At 42.9% G+C, this 23,617-nt stretch overlaps 1 protein-coding gene across 4 annotated transcripts; it reads left to right on the top strand.

The window, feature by feature from the left end:
• Nucleotides 1–732: 732 nt before the first annotated feature.
• etv1 (ETS variant transcription factor 1) lies at nt 733–21,861 on the top strand. Of its 4 annotated transcripts, none has more exons than XM_069537295.1 (13): nt 733–1,396; nt 1,683–1,782; nt 2,313–2,403; nt 2,750–2,797; nt 7,009–7,062; nt 11,764–11,893; nt 12,766–12,954; nt 13,662–13,909; nt 16,473–16,541; nt 16,629–16,697; nt 16,798–16,967; nt 18,142–18,243; nt 20,085–21,861. In XM_069537295.1, exons 2-13 carry the CDS (start codon nt 1,738–1,740, stop codon nt 20,304–20,306), a joined length of 1,437 nt encoding a protein of 478 aa, XP_069393396.1. In that variant the 5' UTR covers nt 733–1,396; nt 1,683–1,737; the 3' UTR covers nt 20,307–21,861. The 4 variants fall into 4 exon arrangements, with proteins under 4 accessions (XP_069393396.1, XP_069393395.1, XP_069393398.1 ...); XM_069537294.1 differs by having other exon boundaries at nt 735–1,396; nt 16,470–16,541; XM_069537297.1 differs by lacking the exons at nt 733–1,396; nt 1,683–1,782; nt 2,313–2,403; nt 2,750–2,797 and adding an exon at nt 3,356–3,545.
• The last annotated feature ends 1,756 nt before the right edge of the window (nt 21,862–23,617 follow it).

Genomic DNA, 23,617 nt, shown 5'->3' with positions numbered 1-23,617 from the left:
GTTCAGGGGTTTGTACTCGATCTTCTGTATAAGAGCAGAAAAATATTTAGATTGTTGTATTGTAGAGATACAATTTTAACTATTATCATCAGTTAAAACCACCAAGGAGGTTTTCATCTGCATTTATTTATTTCTTTGTCTATTATTTGGCAGCATTACACAAAAACTACTGAACAGAATTACATAGTGGAAGGATGCAGCTATGAAGTTACTGTAAATCAATTCAGAGAAATACTCTAAATATAATCGAGATTTGTGTTGAAGCTAAAATATTGTTTTTTGAAATTATAAAAAATGCTTAAAATGCACTAGACAGATCAGGAGCCGATACCAATTTGTCTTTTAAAGGTAAGTAGATAATGGAGTTATGCCTCTGGGAACTGACTGTTAGTGCCGAACTGTGTAGTCTTTGTGTTTTCAGTGTTCATGTGCTTCAAAATGTAGAGAAGACCGAATCCCTGCAAACTAAATGTGTTGTGTTTATGTGTTTAGAACATTTAAAGCTCTTGACAATATGATAATAAAAAGCAAAGATGTGACAGATCATTTAAAACGTGCAAGTATAAGTTCACATCAACAGCTTCTATGTTAGAGCTGATTGTAAAAATATGTTTAGTGGTTTATATGTGATGACATCAGCAAATCATGAACAAGAACGTTTGTTTTGAATTCAGGTGGTTCCTGTGAATTTTTCCGATTATGCACAGTGTTTTCTTTAGATTATTTCTAAAGCAGGACTCTGCAGCTACACAGCCTCACACAGCCTGTTCCCACTTCACCAGCTCCAGGCTTGGACCTCCTCCAGCCTCCACCCTCTCAGGCCTTTTTGGACGCGCTCCTCGGTGTTGACCTCAGTTGACCTGTGCTTTACTTCCAGGTCAGTGTGTTTGCGCAGGACTCAACAAACGCATCTCTCACAGGAGAGCCAGAGCTTCAAAAACACCATCACCATGGACACAAGCTCGACCAGGAGAGGAGTGCCTGCGTGTGCGTGTGAGTGTGCGTGTGAGGGGGGTGTAGGTTTAGTCCTCTTTGCATATGAGTTTGAGTGCAACTTTAAAAACTTGACAAAACAAACAGAAGCTTGGTGCAAATTCAATGTCATTAAAAAAATAACCACATTTACGCGCACGCTGACTCTCTCCCGCGCTCGCCGCCCGCAGCCGTGCGCGATTGACTGCCAGCGATCTGATCCAGTGAAAGACATTGACAACCAATAGGAAGCGGAGTGCGGCTTGTTTCCAATGGGAGGCCCCGGGAGGCGATGCCAAGCCGCTAGAAGGCGACTCAGTGAGCGGGGGGGGAGAGAAGCGTAGGCAGCAGCCGGGACTGTGGAGATCCTGCAGCCGCCTCACGGTCCCTGTACATGCGGGTGAAAGCGGCGCGGGGTCGCCGGGTAAGAGTTCCAGGTTTAAATCCTTCTCTCAACTCTTTTCTCTTCGCGCAAAAAAAAAAAACCCCACACACGGACATTTCCGTGCGCTCTTTGGCTCGACGCGCTCCAGCTTTACGCACGGATTTTTTTGCAGACGGTCGAACGTAACTTTGCAACATTACCGGAAATGATTGTCGGTAATGTTTCTCTCTCTAACAGCGGTGGAGGCTTCCTGAGCTGTGATCTTCACTCATTCACGTCCTCTCTCTCTCTCTCTCTCTCTTTCTCTCTCTGTTGCTCTTTCCAGTGTGACGCCTGAGACTCAGCAGATTGATCGTCAGTTGAAGCCACAGTGGAGCAACATGGATGGATTTCATGACCAGCAAGTGCCTTACTGTAACTCCACAGTGAGTGTAAAGAAAGTTGCAAACAACCCCCTCTTCTTCTTCTCTGACTTTAACTCTAAAAGAAGATGCTCTCTCTCTCTCTCTCTCTCCTGCTCCTTCTCTCACATCCGTTTTCATGTCTTGTCTATTTTCTCCTGTTAATCTCTCATCTCTCTCTCCGTCTCTCTCCTGCTGCCAAGACTCATTCCTCCCTCAGGGACCGTTTAAGTTTCATCAGACCATCAGAGATAAGCAGCTAAACAAGGTCCCCACTACTTTAACACAGTACTATTGGTTGTGCACCATGTTACAACTTGTTAATTAGGCTATGTCTGATGAGTGCAGCACAGGTCCCTGTGCACGTGCCAGACTTTAGAAGTGTGTGTGTGCGGCATCTCGGAGTGGCTCACTGAGGCTCTTCCAGTCGTTCTCTCATTTAAACGCTGAACTTGCAGCCAAGAAACACACTCACGGCTCCAGTGAGGAAAAGAAAACAATTGATTCGTGTATGTGTGTGTGTCTCTCTCTCTCTCTATCTCTTTTCTTTCCAGACGCTGCAAGAAAAGACGAGGAGCTGCGAGAGGCCAGCAAATGACAGAAAGAGAAAATTCATTAAGTCCGACCTGGCTCAGGACACTGAAGGTAGGCACAGGGCAGAGAGGGAGAAGTTAATTTCACGGCTCCTAAACATTTAGCAAAATTCAATTGGTTTGTGTCCACCTGCACTGCTAACTACAGAATCTCAATTACAACACGGCGGCCTGTGATGATTCTCTCAAGCCTCTGTCAGAGGTCAGAGACACAAATTGACTTGTTATTAGCTGCACACTTGCCCACAATGCTCCAGTGGCACTGATGGCACATCAGCGCCGCCACAATGGAGTCCGTTGTTTCTGATGCTTCTCCTGGGCTTTGACTCTTTTTCTTTTTCCTGACTTGTTCTCTCTCTCTCTCTCTCTCTCTCTCTCTCCCTCTCTCCCTCCTCCAGAGCTCTTCCAGGACCTCAGTCAGCTGCAGGAGACCTGGCTGGCAGAAGGTGAGTGTTTTGAATCTCCCAAGTAAAAAGAACCAGGAGAGATGGGTAGAAACAGAGAGGTTGTGAGGGGTGAAAAAAAAAAAAAAAAAAAAAGAAGAAGCTGCCTGGAGTTACATGCCTAGCGTCGCAGTCCAATTAAAAGCCTGTGTGGAAGAGGCACCTTGTGTGTCATGCATACATTAGAGACTGTGAGCGAGGGGTCTTGAGGGAGACAGAGGAGGCTCTACCCAGAGAGTGTCATCACAAATTACCAGGAGAAGGCTCTCCGACGCTCACTGTCTCTTCTGCTTTTGGCAGGAGCTAACGCGCCGCACGCCAGCAGCCACCACCTCCTCCTCCACCAGAGCTCTGCTGTACTCCAGCCTCTCTCTCCCTCCCTCTCTCTCTAACTCCCTCTCTCTCTCTCTCTCTTTCTCCCTCTGCTTCCTCTCAGCACACCTCTCTATCTTCTCCAGCTGCACTCTCACCTTGTCTTCTTCAATTTCATTTCTTGGAGCCCCCCAAAAAAAAGAGAGAGAATGGATTTATATTTTTTTTTATCGCAGACTTCCAAAACATCAGAGCTGGTCTCTTAGAGTGGCATCTGATTTTTTTTTTTTTACATAGTTGTCCTTTTCTCTATTTTTTTATTTATAAATCTTTTCCTCTCATGGCAAGACTTGCTCATTGTGGTCAGACTGAGACGTGATGCTTCAGGATTTAAGTACGAGTGTCCTCTTCCCGCCGTGTCTGCAGCACCGAAGTTTCGGTTCGTGGTGAATATTGCTTGTCTGTTGTTTCATGTGCATGTTTTACCGTTGGCTTGACTTTGGTGTTTGCATCTCGCCAAGATGCAACTGACTTAGAATTTTACCCGGAAGCTGAAAGTTTCTGTTTCTGTAGTGAAAATCAGAAAACCAGTTTGCCTTGTTGTGAACTGACAAAAGTGTAGAGCTCATGATAACTTGCAGAAGATGATTTGAATTCGTTGTTGCACGTATTTAAATCTGACGTCAAACTGTATTTTCTCTGCAAATTTGCAGAATTATTTAAGTGAAATTAGGTTTCGAAGACATTTTAGCACAATAGTAATACTGCTGTTCCCTTTGCTGCACTTATTGTCATGAACAGAAAGTGTTATAAGATGAGGAAAACCTAATTATTTAGCCAACTCTTTGCCTTAATAAAACTAAATAATTTTACGTTCAAGTAAAAACTATAGTAGTTTAAAAATATTGTTAATTTTAAAGTGTTAAATTGCTGATTAGTCTCTTTACCTAAAGTTAAATACAGAAACTTCGAGGACGTTCTTAATAAAATTCAAAAAGTAATGTTTTTAAATATTATGTTTTTACTAAAATTCTGTTTTATTTAAGTCAATTATAATTTTTAAGTTTGTTTTTAGAGTTTTTCTGTTTTAATTGAATCATTAAGTGTGAAAATATATATATATATATATATATATATATATATATATATATATATATATATAAAACATATCAGTGCTCAGGTTGAGAAGCTGTATTATTAAAAAGAGAGCTCAAGTCATTAATATAATTGATTTAAGTGTAGTACATTAAAGTCAAAAGAATGGAGTTGTACCACAGCCCCTGGAAAATTGTTGAGGAAAATCTTCGCTCTCACTCTTCACACAGGTGGAAAAGACTCTCCATCATTTACGGACTCCATCTATTCTTTAACACATTTGAAAATGCTCCAAAGCTTTTAAAGAATGAAAAGTACGCGATCTGGAAACAGATATTGAAGCAGTCGAGCCGACTCCGAGCAGCAGTCAGATTATGAGGTGGCGCGGCGCTCACCGCAGGGCGTGGAAAAAGAATAAGACACGATTTTAATATTTCAGTATCCAAAGTGAGAGGAGAGACGGCGGCGGGTGATAAGAGGTATTACTGTTAAGGATTTCAGTTCTGCCTGTCGTGGATCAATGTGATGATGAACGCTCCCAGATTGTGGATTTAATGAATGACTTCCTGTCCATTAAGATGAAAAGGAATACCTTCCCATTTGTAAGATTTATTAGTTCAGGTAATTGGAACAAGAGGAGGAATTATGAGAGACGGACTGAATTTCCGACTCCAAAGAGGTTGGAGGAGCTCGCCAGCTGACAGGCGTCTGTTTGACCCCCCCCCCCCCCCCCCGCACCACAGCGACCCACCTCCTCCACTCTCAGACTCATTTAAGTGTCTTTTTCTTCTCAGGAAAAATGTTTTAATCTTTTAAAAGATTCTCACTTTAAAACTGCTTCGTGATTTCCTCGATAGTTTAACGTTCAATCGGTTTAAAACTCGTTGTTGCAGGTTTTAAGGAAACGCCTCCAACAGTGTCAGGCCTCGTGTTTGCAGCCTTTACAACTCCTCTTTTCATCCTCACTCCTCTTTTCTCTCCCTCTCTGTTTTTTGTTTTGTGAATGGCGGCAGATTTCCAGCTCTACCGTTCTCCCCAGGAGTTTGTTGCAGGGATCAGCTGTCTCATTCACAGACTGAGGCCGCTGACGCATCCGTCCTGTGCCTCAGTTTGGACACAGATTTGGCTGCTGAGGTTTTCACCACTAACGTGGGGGGGGGGGGGAGAAAAACTCTTTAAATCTTTTTCTTTAAATGACCCTTTGAAAAACCCTGCAACAATGTGGAGTACAGCACTAAACTATGGTCCCGGATCATTCAACAGTAAACCAACCAGGCTAAAATCCAAATTGCATTTAAAAGAACAGCACACAATAGAGTTTAAATAGCTTTAATTACAGCAGGTTCTGGAGAGACATCATCGCTGCTCTCTTCACCCGCCTGAAAACATGGAGCAATTGTCTCCTCTTGATCTGTTGATTGTTTACTCTCCTCAATTCACACCTCTGCCGAGAAAAAACCATCCCTGATCACATCAGGAGCGGCAGAGATGGAAAATCTGTGATTTTCTTTTTTTTTCTTTGAAGATCTCCAGACATGTGGAGACATGTTGCTGCTCCTGTGATAATGAGGATCCACCTCATTGTGCGTATAAATAGACGTGCTAATGACACATTTAAATCTCCTTTTGCCTTTTGCTGCTAAGTGTCAAACTTGAGGGACACGAAGGAACTGTCGCTGAGTGTAAATATGTGCCATATAAATGCGGACGTGCCCTAATTGGAGCCGGAGCGGGGCGGGCTTCATTATTTTAGCATTAGCCTGAGTGCAGGGGCGTTTGAAGCGCAGGTGAAGCGTTGGGAGGTTTGGAACAGACCTAACTCGGTAGGTACAGGTGGATTCAACAGTAGGGAAGAAGCCAATTAGATACTGTTAACAATGGGTGCTTGGCTGCTGGCGAGGAGCGAGAGCCGGGGCTGCGGAGCTCTCGTTTGACAAGGCGACCTCAGGAAGTGGAATTAGGAGGAAGTCAGTCACCTAAAGCAAAATATTATGTCCCTCGCTGCCTGGCATTGTTAATTCCTAATTAATGAGTTAATCGTTGAAAACATATATTGTTCAAACCATTTCAAGGTTATTTTATGTGTTTTGCTTTTGTCAAGTGTTTATTTTTTATTCATAAAAGTGTAATTTTATTGAAATAAGTGTAAAAATCTTCTAACTTGGAAACTTATTTTCATAAAAAATAGACAAGATTAGTTTTTTTTTGAAGATATTAGTATTTGTTTACTGATTCAAGACAAAATTAGGCAAAAGAATGGATACAAACAAATTTAGATTTAATTGAATTCAGTTTTGTTTTAAAACAACACGGACAAGAGTGCTTGGAAAAAAGGGAAATTGTATTTATCTTTGGAAGAGTGATAAATTTGAAAGCTCCAGAATTATAATTATTTTTAGTCAGGTATAAATCCATTATTTTAATTAAACAACCCTGATGTTTTTTCTGTTCGTTTTCTTTTTTTTTAAATACCTCTTATAAAACTTAATAGTAGATATAAAAATATAGAAAATTGAGATCCCAAGGTTGTTCAAGGATTTAACATTTTGTTGCACATTCAAATAAAAATAAAAATGTGGATACCAAAGAGAAACCACCCGATCCTCGACCTGATTTCCTGTGAAATATATATTTTTGCGCAGCAGCGGCAGCAGCAGCAAGCAGTGCTGGGATAGGCCGAGCTCATGTCCCAGGAGCCTGTTTGTCAGAGGAGGGTAGTGGAGTGTGGAGAGCTGTGATCAATGCTGCGTTGTCCATCAACATCACAAACAATCACGCTCTTTCTTCTTCTCTGCTTCTGTTTTCAGCTCAAGTTCCCGACAATGACGAGCAGTTCGTTCCAGACTTCCAGACTGAAAACTGTGAGTAAGAGACCTCGTCACTTTTCCTCTCTGTTGTGTGTCTGTGTGTGTCTGTGCACTGCTTGTGTTTGTGTGAATTTTTTTTTTTTTTTTCCCACTTATCTCGACTGGTGTGTTTGTGTTCGGGGGAGAGTGCACGTGGCGCTGTGTGTTTTTCCGTGCCCTCACCTTTGCTTACACAAGTGCTCTCTGGAGAGCTGCAGCAGTCTCGCAGGTTTGCAGACAGGTGCATGGGCAGGGGATTATCTCTCTTTCTATTTGTCTCTCCCTCCCTTCTGTCACCCGTGCACCTCTTCACACCACGGAAATATTATCGCACTGTGACTTATTTGCATAGAGAAACATCAAAATATTGTGGTTGATGTTTTTCAGGGGGTTGAAGTGATATTTTTAACTCCAGGTTGGAGAAACTGCTGTCAATCGATGGCTGTTTTGAATTTTTTTACATAAAATGTTTTAAAAATGCTCGACCTCTCCTCAAAGTGCTTTTTGTGCAAAACCCTCCAGTGTGGTTGGATTTTCTAAATCCGGCAGCGTTATATTAGTTATAACCACATTTATCCTTTTCAGCTGAAGGTTCGTTGGCCTCCTCGTGCACTGCCCAACCTTCACTGGGGATTTTACAGTTTGAAAAGCACTTTCTTCTCACACTCTCTATTTTTCCCACTAAAAAAACAAATTCACTCAAGAATACTCCTCGAGCTTTGATTAAATTTACTCTTGCAGTGATGAGGTAGTTAGTTGCACTTCACCTGGTCGTGCACGGTGGTTGCACACCGTGACTTGGCACCGTCCACTTCTGGAGGAAGTGGTGCCAAGGTGGGGACAGAAATGGATTGAGTGGAGCTCAGTGGGACCCGGAGCAAGCACATGTCTTTCTGATGAGCCAAAACGCCCATGAAACTGTGAGAAAAGACACAGATCTGTGTGTCCACGGCCTGCGTCTTCCCTCTGTCCCCGACGCCCTTTAACCTGGAAACAAGAGTTGAGTACGGTTCTTCTCGAGAACAAAACGACAAGGTCACCTTAGTGTCAGTGTCGACTGTAAACTGTCAAAGGTCACAGACAGCATTCGGGTAAACGGGGACGGATCTGGCACAAACCCTTTAACCCCATGTGAGCCAGATCCCCCTGATTTTGTGACCTAGATCATATTTGCACCAGATCATCGTCTCCATTCATTTGTCTTCGTTTGGCTTTTGTTCAGAGCACGATCCAACAATGAACTCAGCAGCTGCACGACAAATTTGATATCGTCCCCTTGGTGGGGAATTAGCCTCTGTCCTAAAAATCCAAGATGGAGGAGCGATGTGTTGTACAGTAGAGAACCAGAGGTCACAGAGACTTTCCCGTTGTCCTTCAGAGGTAAAGCCAGGGTGGGTGGCCACGGTGGCAGGAGACCGCTGACCATCTGAATTGTCCTGTTGGCAAACCTGCAGCAGACTGGAGAGGCACTGACAGATGGCGGGAGGGTGAGGGCACCGTGGTTGGGCGCTCGAGCAGGCATCCCAGCCGGCAGCCCTCCCATATGGGTTTTCACCGAGCCGAGAGATGGAGGGACAGATAGAGAAGGATAGACACAGAAGAGAAGACAGTCAGAGGAAAAGGATAGAGAGGTGCAGATGCTACATCCACCGATTGTCCTGACGGCAACAAAGCTGGAAACATGCTTTGTTTTCTGTAGGTTGCTGAACGTCAGTCCCACCTCCCTCGTCCAAATACTCAGTACTGCATTTAGTGTGTAATATTTGCAGAGACTAAAATAGTGCAAGTTAACTGGTGTTAGAGCAAAAAAAAAAAAAAAAAGACAAATGCAGCGTTGTAGTTTATTTTGAGTCAATTCCAAAAATATTTATATAACAAATGAGTCATTTACTCCTCAGGCTGTACCTAGCTATCAGTTAGCTGTCTGTGCTAGCAAGTTGAATAGTTAGCATTAGCTAAAAAAATAGCCTAATTTCTTCATTGGCGATATTAGTGTAATTGCAGCTAATAGCGTTAATAAAGGAAGCATTCAGTGGTATCTTTAGGAAACAATTATATTCACATCTTACTCCATTTTGAATTAGCTGCTTTTTACTTGTACTTAACTTGAATTTTGCATCGTAGTTGTATTTTTGCATAAATGAAATCAAGAGCTAACGTAGAACAACAGTATTTCACAACATTTTGTGTCAGTTGATAAAATTGGAAGCTGGATAGAAGAAATGGGAAAAAGGAAAGGAATGTCGAGGGTTGCCGTAGATTCGTCTTTTCCAGTCGGTGCTATTCCACATTTTCTCGGAGTTAACGCCTCTCGAGAAGATGTATTTTCCCTCCACGTCGCAGCGTGTGAGCGTGGCCTCGAAGCAAAAGTGTCCTTAGGCTGAAGGAGAATTCTCTTTGTCTCCAACTCCAACACAGATGCTTACCATTTGCATAACTTAGCAGGGAACGAAGGAGTAGAGGAGGTGTAAAATGAGGCCACACGTTACCGGCAGATCTGAGCCTCCATCATTTAGCAGCGCAGACGAGCACCTACAGTAGGTGAAAATGGAATGGAGGGTTTTTCGCTGTTGCCAAAAGACCTGTATTTTTTCATGAATGGGCTGGAGAAGTATCTGCCAAACGTCGGCTCTGGTTCTGCCAAAACACACACTTTGTAGCTTCGTTTACACGATGACCGGCGCCAAGAGTTCTTTGATAGAAAAATGTCAGATAAAGAAAATGTGAAATGATAATCTAGACCACTAATTATTTCCTTACACGTGTTACAGAGCTGGAAAAAAAGGTGAACACGTTGTTTATTCCATTTACAGCAAAGATTTCCGTTGAGTCTGTAAACCAAAGACCAAAGAAAATTACAGATTATTTGAGTTAATGGCTCGGGGAAGAAAAAACATCTTGCATTCAAAATAGACCCAGTAATTGTTGTAACTGCTTCTTTTTTTAAACACCCCACCATCGGAGTTAATCAATATGTAGATAATGAGAGCAATCAAGCAGTGATGGGCCTGACATTCTGGACTAAAAAGGAAGTCTCTGTTTTAGTCAGAGGCAATGCCCTCGCTATTGATTTGTGTTCCTTGGCACCCCACTGACGAAATCTATTGTGACATTTCCATTTCTAATTTAAGGCCCTGAGCTGCAGCACATGTGAAGCTATTGTTAAGAGCCGCTGCGATGCTCAGAGTTAAACACAAAGATTCTATACACGTGACTCAGACATGTCATTTGTAAATAACAAACCCAGTAACTGTGGATTCAGGGTTAAACGTAGCATCAGCTGTGCATGTTCATTGTCGTGGGTAGTTAAAGTGACAGTTATTGTGATGTGAACAAGGAAAACTGAAGTATTGTTTTGACTCAGTAAGCTCGTAACGAGACTTTTCCATGTCAGCGTCGTCAAAGGTCTCCCCTCAGGAAGTGTCTTTTTGACCTCCGATCGATGACCCAGAAAGGTCAGGCCCCCAGCGAGGGCTGCGAACAACCCCTGAGCTTTGTCATGCCGGGGCCGTGTGGCCCGTCCCCCAGGGGCTCGGCTGTGCATCAGATGTGGTGTTGGCAGATCGACCCCTGCTTGTACGACAGCTGTCAGTCAGCCGTGAGAAAACTCCCCAAAACATCCTCCTCTCTCAGCTCCTCGCGGCCCCCGAGACCTTCCTGGCTGTGGCCGGATTTAAAAGAAAAATACTCCCAAACCACAGATTTGGTGTTTTGGGTCATCAAATGTCTAAATGTTTGCTGGACCAGGAGTTGATGGATTTCCCCTTTTTCCATTTGTAATTTCTGTTTTTAACTCCCTCAGCCTGAAACATCCATTAAAAAATCCTCCCCTCCGACCGCGACTGGCCCTCTCTGGTGTTTGATAGAGCGCTGCGGGATGGCCCCGCCGCTGGTTTGTGTGCGGTGAGACGGCGATTGGCAAGGCAACCCGAGCCTGACTTCATTCTGACTGACTGGGTTTTCGTCTGAAGCGCAGCCAATTGGATTAGTGTTGATCATGACTCGGGATGATGGGATGTTAATCAGGACTGATCAGGCACTTAACAGCCGCTCAGATGCATCGGGCTCGCTGCAGGGCCATAGGTAGAGAGAGCACAGCCCCCCCTCCCAGATCAATGGGCCCGGTTGTTGTCTGGAAGGTATTGACAGCCAGCTGAAAGCAGATAAAGCTTTTACAGGAGCTCGCCACACACCCGGGTTTATGTTTGTCATATTTCACTAAGCGAGTCCCCGTCAGGAAAAAGGACAAACAAATGAGATTTGAAGTGAGCTGTTTGTGTAAGTGATGATCCGAGATGTCAAATCCGCTCGGTGGACGGATGCTCGGAAAAAGACTTTTAACTTAAACATATTCATCCTGATCAATGATGAATTAAATATCTATGAAATCTAAAGAAAAAGCATTATTTTTATCTATTATTTATAAAAGCCTCACCCATAACAATGAAATTGCACAAATCTGTCTAAACAGGGACAAAGATTGTGTCTCAACTTGTCTTGAATTAATCTGAATTTCAACAGTTTTTTGCATAAATTCTGTTTCAAGTAATTTCATCCTGTTGCAAAAATGCAGAACGCCGACCAAAGAGTCAGCTTCAATACAAAACAATCATTTGCATCTGTTCTCAAAAGCCAAATTTACGCCATATTTATGCCAAACAAGTATTCGGTTTATCGTCAGTGTCTGGAAGAGTTTATTTGTCTCTCTCGTTGCAGTGGCGTTCCACGGACTGCAGCTGAAGATCAAGAGAGAGCTGCACAGCCCGTGTTCAGAGCTGAGCTCCAACTGTTCTCAAGAGCGGCCCTTCAAACTTCAGTATGGAGAGAAGTGCCCGTACAACATCAGGTGAGCGTCTCTCAAAAATACCTCAGAGTGACACCTCATTCACAAAACACGTTATTTGCTTCCACATTCATTAACTGAAATGTTTTTGTAGAGTAATTTAGCACAGGAACAAGTTAAAGTTGTGGAAACAGTTGAGATAAACATTCTTTCTGCATCTTCAATGATGAACATGTTTTCCATGAATTGTTCGTCTCTACGTTATTTTTACTTTTTTCATTATTTACTCATTTACAAACATGTTGAACATTTAAAATTCGATGTACACGAAAGTGCAGACGAGTCCCATTTTAAATCCAACGCACATTGTGATAAATACAGTCATGCTGAGTGATTTCTCTTGTGTTGCTTGGTTACACTCTGATTTGATTTGTAATACATCACATTCATTCCACATGCCTGTTAGTATAATGACCTCGTGTGTAGGGAGTCATCATGCATTCTATTTTACAAGTGGTTCATTTACTCACCTGCTGATGTGATGAGCAGAAACAGACAACGACATTTGGTTTTACATCAAAAATCTCTACGCTGTAAAGATTGTTGTTTGTTATACCCATGGAAATGAGCCAAAACACATCTGAGCCAATACTTGATTTTCAAAGTTATGGTGTGAGGAGATGAATGTGGAGCGAAAGAAAGTTTATCATAGTGCAAAAACAACTAAATCAGATTTTTTTTTGTTTGAATTATGTCGAGTAACATTTGATTTGCCCTAAGCTGCGGTTCCCTGGTTCAACTCCCGGCTGGCTGGACCGTTTATTGGCAGTTCAGTCTTTAAATCAGAGATGAATTTCATCCTCTCCAGAGGGAATCAAACCCCAAACCCGGCCCGTACCTGGAAGCTTCATTGACTCTTGTCTCTTTTACCCCAGTGCCTATGAGCAGAAGCAGCCTGCAGGAATGAAGCCCTCCAGCCCAGTGACGCCCCCCTGTAGCACCCCTGTGTCCCCCCTCCATCATGCCTCACCCACGGCCGCCCCAACGCCCAAACCAGACAGGACCTACGCTCACATCCCGTCCTCACAGCCGCTCCCTGACAACACCTACTCTATGGACCACAGGTACGTCTGAGGCCTTCAGCCGCTGGTTCAACTCCGAATATAACAAGGTCACTGCAGCAGATGTGAACTAACACATGACGGTGAAGTAATTTAATGTTCAAAGACATGATACATGATACGATAAGTGTGAAATACACATAAATAAATATAGTAAATTAGTAAGAAATACAATATAAACACAATATTTACAGTTTACAGAACATCACTTATATATGATATTGAAATTTCACGTATGGAAAAAGGTTGAGTTTTGGTTTTAGTCAGTTTAGTAGCTTTCGGAGCTTTCAACTAGTTAATTGATTATTGGATTGTCATTAAAACATAATTTCAAGCTTAATTTGTGTTTTTCTTGAGACATTTGAAAATGTCATGAAGGGTTAAAGCAGCTGATTTACATTTCCTGATGTTTCATAGACTAAAAGTTCATAAACAAAAATTAGTTAATATCAAATTAAATGTACATTTCAAACAGCGTGACCTTCAGTCTCCTCTCATTGACTTCAGTACTTCTTTAATCAAAGTGAGTGAGTGGGCCTGGTCTTCTATCGCAACGTATTCTAATGTCACGTTTCTGAAAACTTGTGATCAAAGATTTAAATTCTCTCTTTAACTGCTTGTTTGAAATTCTTTTCAAAAAACAAGATCAAGCTAAAGACGATTAAGTTCCTCTCCGTCTTTGTCTCCACTGGCGCGTTCGTCCCCCTCAGATTTCGACGTCAGCTCTCAGAGCCGTGCCACTCGTTCCCCTCCCCGCCGACGATGGCTCGGGACAGCCGGCCCATCTACCACAGGCAGATGTCGGAGCCCAACATCCCCTTCCCTCCTCAGGGCTTCAAGCAGGAGTATCCCGACCCCCTCTTCGAACACCCGGCCATGATGGGCGCGCCGCTTCCCCACGCGTACCCCACCACCATGATGATCAAGCAGGAGCCCCGGGACTTCACCTATGACTCAGGTGAGAGGAGTGTGTGTGTGAGTGTGTGTGTGTGTGTGTGTGAGGAACAAATGACAGAGCCAAGACGTGAGAGCAGCTTTTTTCTGTTGCCGGAGCGTTATCATCTCAGGAATGGGAGAAGACATGGGAGGAGGGGGTTGGCGTTTATTGAGTTTGCCCATTATTAGGGCAGGGGATCTGGTTTTTGCAGGGTGTCTGCACCGGTCGCCATTTCCTGTGGCGCTCTAATAGAAAAGAGGAGGGGGCTGTGCCTGTTTACAGTCCAACATCCACCCTCCCACACTTATTCGCTCTCTTTAGTCAGAGAGTCAAGGGACCTAATCCTCCGCCTGCGGCCTCTGTGGAGCCTCAGGCTGCATCAGGACATGAATGAACATACGCTGGACGGCTGGGTTCATTCAGAGACGACCCAGGAGAGCGAGTGTGACCAGTCAGGAAGAAAAGTAACCTCTTCCCGTGCTGATGAGCTCTGGGGCCTCGCTGTGGCTCTTTTCTCTCTTTGTCACGTCGCACGTCTGTTGTTTTTTTTTTTGTCGTGAAGGAGCCAGGAAACTGTGATTTTTGGTGATTTCATCACTTTCCAGTGGCTGGCTTACTTCGCCATTTGAGTGTGAGCTGAGTTTCACAAAGACGTGCGGCTTCTAAATACTAATTAACACCACTGGGTAATTTCAGGAAAAAAAACAGCCTCAATTAAAAAAAATAAAAATAATAATACAGCCTGGTTTCGACATCAGGTTTCAGCCCGGATATGTGACAGGATGTGTCAAGATTAAGACTAAACTGCGACTAAATGAGTCTTTTAAAAACAGAGACATGGTGAAAAATGCCCATAATTAATTAACGCTCAAAATGTTTAGTTGCTTATTTTGTGCAGACCGAAATATATTTAACAAATATTTAAACACTGAAAAATCAGGGTTTCTTTAAAAATAGTCTGAATTTAAGGCCTTAACAAATCTTTAACATGTTTTAAAATCTGTTTTTTTATATTTTGGCAGTGTGCATAGTTCGTTGTTTCGTCCTGTGTTGAAGTTCTTCCTGAATGAAACAGATAAACACGCTGTGACAAAACTTCAAGTTGGAACTAAAAACTTACACTCAGCTGTGGACGATGCTACGACACCAACTGTCTCTGTCTGTAGTCTGAGAAACAACGTTAAAGCTTTTAAATTTAAATCATAATGGTCTTAAAAGAAACCCTGACAATAAAACGAGTGTGGGTAAAGAGAGGAGAGAGAATATCTCGGTCCGCTCCTGCTCTGCAGATCCAGGACGCAGCTTCAGAGTGAATTTATTATCCGTCACAGCGGAGCATGTTGACCGGAGCGGGCCTGTTGGGAAGGATGGGAGGGGAGCTGGTAATTTCATTAGCAGCAATTTCCTCTACAAGCCCATTACTTTGATGAAGTTCAGAGAAATGTTTATGGGCCTCGGTCTGTTTATTGAACATTCACTTTGTAACCTGTTTGGCCTTTTTTTTTTTTTTTTTTTTGATCACAAGCCATGACAGTGATGTCTGTGTTGTGGGAGGTTCGGACATATTCACTAAATGCACAATTCAATCTGCACAGTGTCGTTAAACAAACCAGTGACACGGGTTAAAAGTTATGTAGTTGTTTCTTTTGAGGAACATTGAGAATTGTGTGATTAGACATTAAAAAGTCAAATGATTTCATTTTAAAATGTTAAATTACATCTGTGAAATATTGTATTTTTTTGGTTCAAAGTGCAAATATCCAGTTTAAAGTTTGATATTTTGTCGGATCCGTTACGACGTTAAAGAAAATAAACAATAGAAATGTGGATTAAAAGGAAATCTGAACTTTCAGACTGAATGAACCGTCAATATTCAAAATGCAGCAACAATAATTTGACTGTATAAGAAATCTAAAGGAAAAAACCATCTTTCTTTTATTTATTAAGATGTTTACGCTCCAGACCCTGATCATCAGGACTGTGTGGGTGTGTTTTAATCAGATTTGAATGGCAGTAGCCTGGCAACACAAACAAATAACATCATTAAATGTTTCTGATTGGTGCACGACGGCACCCCAGCCCCGCCCCGAACTTAAACCAGCGAACAGATCCGATCATCCAGGAGGAGCTTGAGTGAGGAAACACGTTTTCAGGGCCTTGAAATGAAAAAACGACACTTTCATGTGCGTTCAGCGAACATGTTGCTGCTGCACAATATTCACAGAGAAACCAACACCTGCAGGTCGCTGTGGTTTTAAAGTAAACGCACATTATTGAGCCGTTGCGATATGAAAAAATCTTATATCGTGTCAGGTTGTGTTTTCACACAAGTGCCGTTGTTTTGTTCGGCAGTAAATCTTCCTGCGAGTGGAGACGCTCCGAGGATCCATTAATGGTTTGATACAGTGAGTTCGCCGGTGGCTGGGAGCCATTGCCGTGCTGGCGCTGGAGGGCATATTCTTTAATCAGAGCCAGTGGTGCATTGAGTGAACAGGCTTTGACTTCTCTCAGATAACTGAGATAGTGTTCTTAATGCTGCCTTCGGGCCCTTTAACACCCACTCTCCCATTCTGGCTTTCAGCAGAAGTGCCGAGCTGCCATTCTGTCTACTTACGGCAAGACGGCTATCTGGCTCACACTACCAGGACTGAAGGTACAGACGATGACACGAGTGAACGCTGTGACGCTGCGACGTACGTGCGGATCGTACATCACACTTTGCTTTCATCTTGTCTTCCAGGTTGTATGTTTGAAAAAGTGGCGAGGCATTTCTACGATGATACCTGCGTCGTGCCAGAAAAGGCCGAAGGTGAGTTTTTTTTTTTTTTTTTACCAGAGTGAAATACTTGTAGACACTGCAAATAAAAAGTTCTCCGTGAAACCATAACGATCCGCACTGTGTCCTGAAGGTGACATTAAGCAGGAGTCAGGCCTGTACCGCGAGGGCCCGTCGTACCAGCGCAGGGGCTCGCTGCAGCTCTGGCAGTTCCTGGTCGCTCTGCTCGACGACCCGTCCAACTCGCACTTCATCGCCTGGACCGGCCGCGGCATGGAGTTCAAACTCATCGAGCCAGAGGAGGTGAAGTTTGTTCCCCAGTCGTATTTTTCACACAGGTCTTGGGTTTAAATCCTTGTAAATGTGGAAATCTTCAGGGTTTGAGCTGTTGATCTGATTGTAAAATGTAAAATACTCAACATATTAGTAGATGATGGAAATAATCTTCTATTTCCAGCTCTGGTTCGGTGCGTCACATTCATACATGGGCCTGGTGGAGGTCTGGTGGAGGTATCCACATAAAGTATAATAAATTAGCATTTGAAGAGGATTGAATAACGTTCTCTGCTCTCTGTGGTCAAACCAGGCCTGGACTCACCATCACAGTTTATTTTTATTCATCTTTTATCTTTATTGATCAAACCAACCACATACACCCGACTCAACCCCCCCACCCCCCCCCCCACCCCACCCCCCCAGCTGAATATTTCACAGGACATATTCCTAAAAATAATAACCTGTGTTGACGGTTGGGCCTTTTGAAATGGAAACAGAGGCCGGGTCTGTGTGCGCACACATCGCACACAGTGAGGCTCAGTCACTGTTGCTCGCTGTCGGAGGATGCGGGGCGCAGTCAGGGGGTGGGGGTGGGGGGGGCTGTAGAATGGAGGAGATGGAGGGGTAACCTTGCAGCCGTCCACGCAGCCCAACGGTGTCTGGAGGCAGCTGCGGCGAACAGGGGGCCCATTCATGCCATCAGGTGACCGAACACACCGGGTGTTGCGACGCCACGGACAAAAGAGAGCGAGCAGCTTCTGCCTTTTCACCAGGTGTAGCACATCAAAAATATCTGAGCCAGAGATTCAGGGGAAAGAAAACGGGAGCTCGAATAAAAGCAGAGAGGAGAAGCGAGCGAGCGAGCGAGCGCCGTGGGGCTGTGGGTTTGGACTGCGAGGCCGGGTGGTGGGTGGTCTGGTAGACAGGTGCTGTAACATCTGCTGCCTCCTCCGCTGGGTGTGTGACAAGCTCCTAATGAACACATCCCTGCTCAGGTCTGCTCAGGCCGGACGCACTGTAATTACGGTTATTAGCAGAATATGGATTAATAAGTTTGTTCAACATTTCAGCTGCAGCAACGCTCCTGTCAGGAAATCAGGTCGAGCGTGAGCGTCTGTGTTGGGTTTTCGTCTGGAGTCCTGTTCTCCCGTTTGTGTTTACTGACGTGTGTGTGTGTGTGTGTGTGTGTGTGTGTACGAAGGTGGCACGTCGGTGGGGGATACAGAAGAATCGACCGGCGATGAATTACGACAAGCTCAGCCGATCGTTGCGCTACTACTACGAGAAGGGGATCATGCAAAAGGTAACGGCAGAGAATTTATTACAAAAGATATGAAAACAACACAGAATATTTTTTATGAGATTAATAAGAAATCACAGAAAACTTTGGAAAAAGAAGAAAATCTGCTCCCGTTAAATGTTTTTATTATAATATTATAAAACACTGAAGAAGAAGCATGTAGAAGAAGAATCTGACGTCAACCTGCCCCCTGTCATATAAATAACAAACCATGAGTACAGATGGCCAGCCCCCTTTTTTAATCTCCTTTCTTTTCACAAAACAAATCAATTGTTCATTAATCAACAGCCATCAGAAGCAGAAGTGGTGTTTATTGACAAGTGGGTTCACAGATACAAGGAATTTGCTGCGGCGTGTTTCTACATAAGCATAAATATAAAAATTACAGTAGAACAATATTATGAACACAAAGGATTTCTACAATCAGACGTATGTACAGTTTGACCGTTATTGGTTATTTCTTAAATTGAATAATATTTGAGTAACATTCTAAATCATCGTCCTGAGAATTCCACACTTTAACGACATAAACAGAATTAAACATCTGTTTCAACATGTGGACTAAACATCTGTCAGAGGAGGAGAAGAATCCAAGCTTTGTGATATTTACACTTTTTAAACGAATCCGATCAGTTTCACGTGAGAGGTCTCACTCACTCACTGAGCTGATTGACAGCAGCTGTGTGAAGCTCCTCCCCACAGCTTATAAAAGGAGGCGGAGCTCTTTAAAGATGGAGGAGCTGCTGAACGACGAAGGCCTGAACCCGTCACCTGCAGTCAGATAGAAGTTTTTACTTTTTTCCCCTGATTTGTCCACAGAGGAGTTGATGGATCTTGATCTTGACGTATTGACGGAGCTGATATTTAGGAGTGTGTGTGATTCTGTTGGGCCTTGGTGGATGTATGAGCTAAAGGACATGCTTCCATCTAAGCATTTCTGGTTAAGCGGGTCGTCTACTAACCAGAAGGTTGGTTGTTCGATCACCGGCCAAAGTGTCCGAGATACTGAAAGCCAAATTGTTTGTTCTTGCTGTGTGTGATAGTATAAGACTACCTCCATTTACCTTTGTTGGGAGAAAATGCAGAGAAGTCCAGGACTTTGGTTGCAGTTCGTACACATCAGCAAACTTAACAATAGGAAATAACGTTGCTCCTCCGCTGAGCGTCAAACCAAATGATCCTCCTGAAGTTTCATCGTGTGTCATCACCATCCACACGTCTGTTTTTTTTTATCCAGCTGTGAACACGCTGCAGCTCCTCCAGGTCTTTTGTGCGTTCAATCAGTCAAACTTAATTTGTGCACCACCTTTCATACCAGCGATGGAAAGTGCTCTACAGGCGCATGACGAGCCGATAATGAGACAACACAAATGTAAACAGTAACACAATTTGAAACTAATGAAAACAAGAAATAAAAAAAAGGATGAAAATGTAATAAATGAAATAAGTGGGAAGAAGAACGGGAGGAAAGTTGTGCAAACAAACTCAAATGAGTTATTTTACATTGTGAACTCATTTAATACTGACTTGCTTTATATTGTTGTGTAGATTCAGCTCATCACTGAAGACCTGCAGCATTTACTCCCACTGTTATTGATTCAAGGTGTTTCTTATAGAGTGAAACTGAAATCAGTTGGATGTTGAGGTGGAAGAGATTTGAAGATACACATTTTTGTTTCCATGAATTAAAAAATGATATTAGACCTTTTTAACCCACTGACAGATCAAGATGGTATCCACAGTGATTTATTAAGTGAAACCCAAAAGTTCCAATCCCACATTCTTCATCTCAACTATCTCCGCCTCTTCCTCCCTCCTCCCTCCTCCCTCCTCCCTCCGTCCAGGTGGCCGGTGAGAGATACGTCTACAAGTTCGTGTGCGACCCCGAGGCCTTGTTCTCCATGGCGTTTCCCGACAATCAGCGGCCGGTGCTGAAGACGGACATGGAGCGGCAGATCAACGAGGAGGACACGGTGCCGCTGTCGCACTTTGACGAGAACATGGCCTACGTGCAGGAGGGGCCCTACTGCCAACCGCACCCCTACAGCGAGGGCTACGTTTATTAACGGCAACCCCCCACCCCCCTCCTCACACACGTGCACACACACACACTCATGCCCTCAAACACACACCTCCCTCCTCCCCTCCATCTCTTCCTCCGTTACTCCAGAGACGGTTGTGTCCTCTAATTCACAGTCTCTCCAGGAATAAGACTGAACACACATATGCAGCGGAGCTTCCCCTCTCTCTCTCTCTCTCTCTCTCCCTCTCTCTCTCCCCCTCCCTCTCTCTTACTCTGTCTCTCTCTCTCACATAAACACACATGTCCTCTTGGTTTTTTTTTTGCTCTTGTCTTTCTGACGTCCACAGCAGGATGGAGAGTGCACTTTATGGACAGGAGGAATGGCGCGGTGTTAACCTGCTAGCTATGAGCTATGTGGTTGTTTATGTTTGTACATTAATGTGGGAATCGTTCTGTTTGTTTCTTCTGTTTTTTTTTTTTTTACTGAGTTCTTCGGAGCATGTGGCTGCGTGTTGAGACGTGACCCAACAACGACTAAATGTTACACTCTGATTTTCACGCCGACAAAAACGATCTCGTCCGCACACGAGCAGCAAACGGAACGTCGATCGCTTCTGTTCGACCGTCCTTCACTCAGTCATCCTGGGGACGTGTTGCGACGATACTTTCGAGGTGAAGTGACACGATTACAGACTCGTCAGAGAAACAAAAGAGACATTCAGCCACGGTGATCTCTGCCCCCTCGTCCAGTCAGACTGTAGATCTCACGTAGGTGTTTCAGCTGTAACGACACAAACTCCACCGGAGACGAGACGTCGGCGCACAAAGGACGCACTGGAATAGTTCTGAACTGTGTGAATGAAACTTTTCTGCATCACAGCCTGTGTTTAGGATAATCAATAAAGCCTCAGGCCGCTGTAAGATAACTCATTAACTGTAACTGCAGTTTCCTTCGTTTCTGACAGAGCCACTCGTTTGTCATTCAGCTGTTCAGTTTTTTCAATGAATAACTGGAGAAAGTGTCTGTACAGTCAAAACGGAAACACATCCGTAAGGTTCCAGAGGTTTGCAGCCGATAAAAGGCTGAAAAATCAAACACAAAATCTAAAATGTCCCTGATTTCTTTTTTCTTTTTGGTTCCAGGGGAACATGAAATGTATATTTTGCTTTAAAATGTTGCATCGCCATTGATAGGGTTGTTTTTTGTTTGTTTTTTTTTGTTTAAAAAAAAAAATGTATAAGAAATATCTAGAGTTTTATAATGTGATGACAAACATTCATGTTATAACAAAAATAGTGTTCCATTGTATAATCAGGTAAATCCACATTTTGTTGCTGCTTCAAATTGTACGTGTATTTTCTAGTCTCAAGATAAAAAAGGAAAAGAATAAGAAAGTGCGGCAGATATGGCTTGCTCTTCTTTCATTTCTAATTCTCTTATTTTGAATTTGATTTTTTATTTTATTTGTTTTTGTTCAATTTGAACATTTAAAAAAAAAAAAAGTCTGGTCTGTATGAGTTTTGTTCTCGAGGGCCACATGTCTGGGGCGGGATTGGCAATAGCAGAAATTCTGTAATAAAATATTCCTGAAAAACAACGTCATCGCCACTTTTCCGATGTTTTTAACGAAACGAATCATCGCATAAAGGTTTTTGTTGTTGTGAACCATCGTGTTTCCTCTCGTGGAGGTGCAGAAAATGTAATTTAGCGCTGATTTCCACATTCAAACGCACCATTTATCACTTGTCTCTTGACAGATAAGATGAGTTCCAGGTCATAAATGTACAATATGAAAGTGAACTCCGAAGCAAATGTGTGTGTGTGTCAGTGTGGGTAAAGACTAATAGATTAAAGGCTCTTGTCAATTTCCAGGTTCGAGAGAAAACTCCCAACCACAAAGCATTTAACCAAAGTGACACCTGAGGAAAAATCAATGGCTAATTTAAGACACCCCTTTTTCATGGAGGTGAATTGTTTCTGTCCTTTTGTTTCTGCTTCTCTCACAAGACTGGCAGTAATGAAAAAAAAAAAGAGGGTAACACTCCCTTAAAGTTATTATTTCCTTCTGTAAAGTGTCACTATCGCTAAAAATCAATGACTAATTTAAGGAAGCATTGTTTAATTGGTTCCACTGATGGGAAAAATGAAAACGGATGTGTAAGTAATGAAAAAACACGACTTGCCTTAATTTGTCAGAGCAGGTTACGAACCGACCCCATTACAGTCCCCACTCTGTTTTTATTGATCGCCTGCAGTGCAGCGGATCGCCGTTAACTTTAAACACCTGATTGTTTCCTCCGAGGATGTTTAACAGCATCTAATCCGACATATACAAAAACCAAGAGCGGCAGAGCTTTTAATATGATGAATGACACTTCTCATTCGGGGATTCTCTTTAAAACGACAATAATCTGCATTAATAACCTGACGCACATGTTATATATCACTCTGCCCTGCACATAAAGCACTTACATGTAATTTAAGTGGAATAAAATCAGTCGTTATGAGCTGAAGGAGGATTTTTTTTAAATCCCATCTCTGATTTCAGTGAAACTTTGTTCACGTCTGCTGGATCCATGAATTATATTCACATTTAATTACATTTAAGTGACGTTTGAGTGCTTTTAGTCCAGTGACATACCAGACCTGTTTTCATGGCTGTGTAGAAAATATATTATTGATATTATTATAAAATTACACGAAAGAAACAGTTAATTGAATAACAAGAAATCTACGAATAATTACAACAATTTACCGCACTTAAGTACAATTCTAACTTCTACTTAAACAGAGAAAATTCAGTTTTGCACCACATTTCAGATTATTGTTCTTTTTACGTCTAATTAACAGATGCAGTGACAAATTTAACATTTAGTAATTATCATAAAAAATATGATGCGTTTCTAAATTAAACCACACAAACATGTAAGAGATGATTAGATGATCTCCATCTGAGCCACTTTGACCATAATACTTCTTTGGTTTTAATGCATATTTTCTCTTGAATGCAGAATTGCTCATATTTGTGATGTTAGTGAAATAAAGGATCTGAGGCCTTCTGCCAACACTGACTTCTAATAGTTGGTGGGTCCAGGTTGGGGGAGTGGAGGCTCGTCGGTTGCAGCTGCTTCGCTCTTTCTAAAGTCCTCTGCAAAGAGAACCAGTTGGTGTCTGTGGTTTGACTTTTGCTGTTCAAATGAACTTCACGGTTACAGACCGGACACAAGTGACTGTGGTTTATTCAAACTCCCGTCAGTGAAATCTCATGCAAATGCGTCTGTGCTTTAAATATGTGGCAAGTATTTTCAGGTCAGTGGTGTGCTGCCGACGGCGCAACAGCTCGGTGAGCGATT

Source organism: Paralichthys olivaceus, chromosome 13 (assembly GCF_024713975.1).
Source record: "Paralichthys olivaceus isolate ysfri-2021 chromosome 13, ASM2471397v2, whole genome shotgun sequence".
NCBI lineage: Eukaryota > Metazoa > Chordata > Actinopteri > Pleuronectiformes > Paralichthyidae > Paralichthys > Paralichthys olivaceus.
This window is presented reverse-complemented; position numbering and strand designations above follow the sequence as displayed.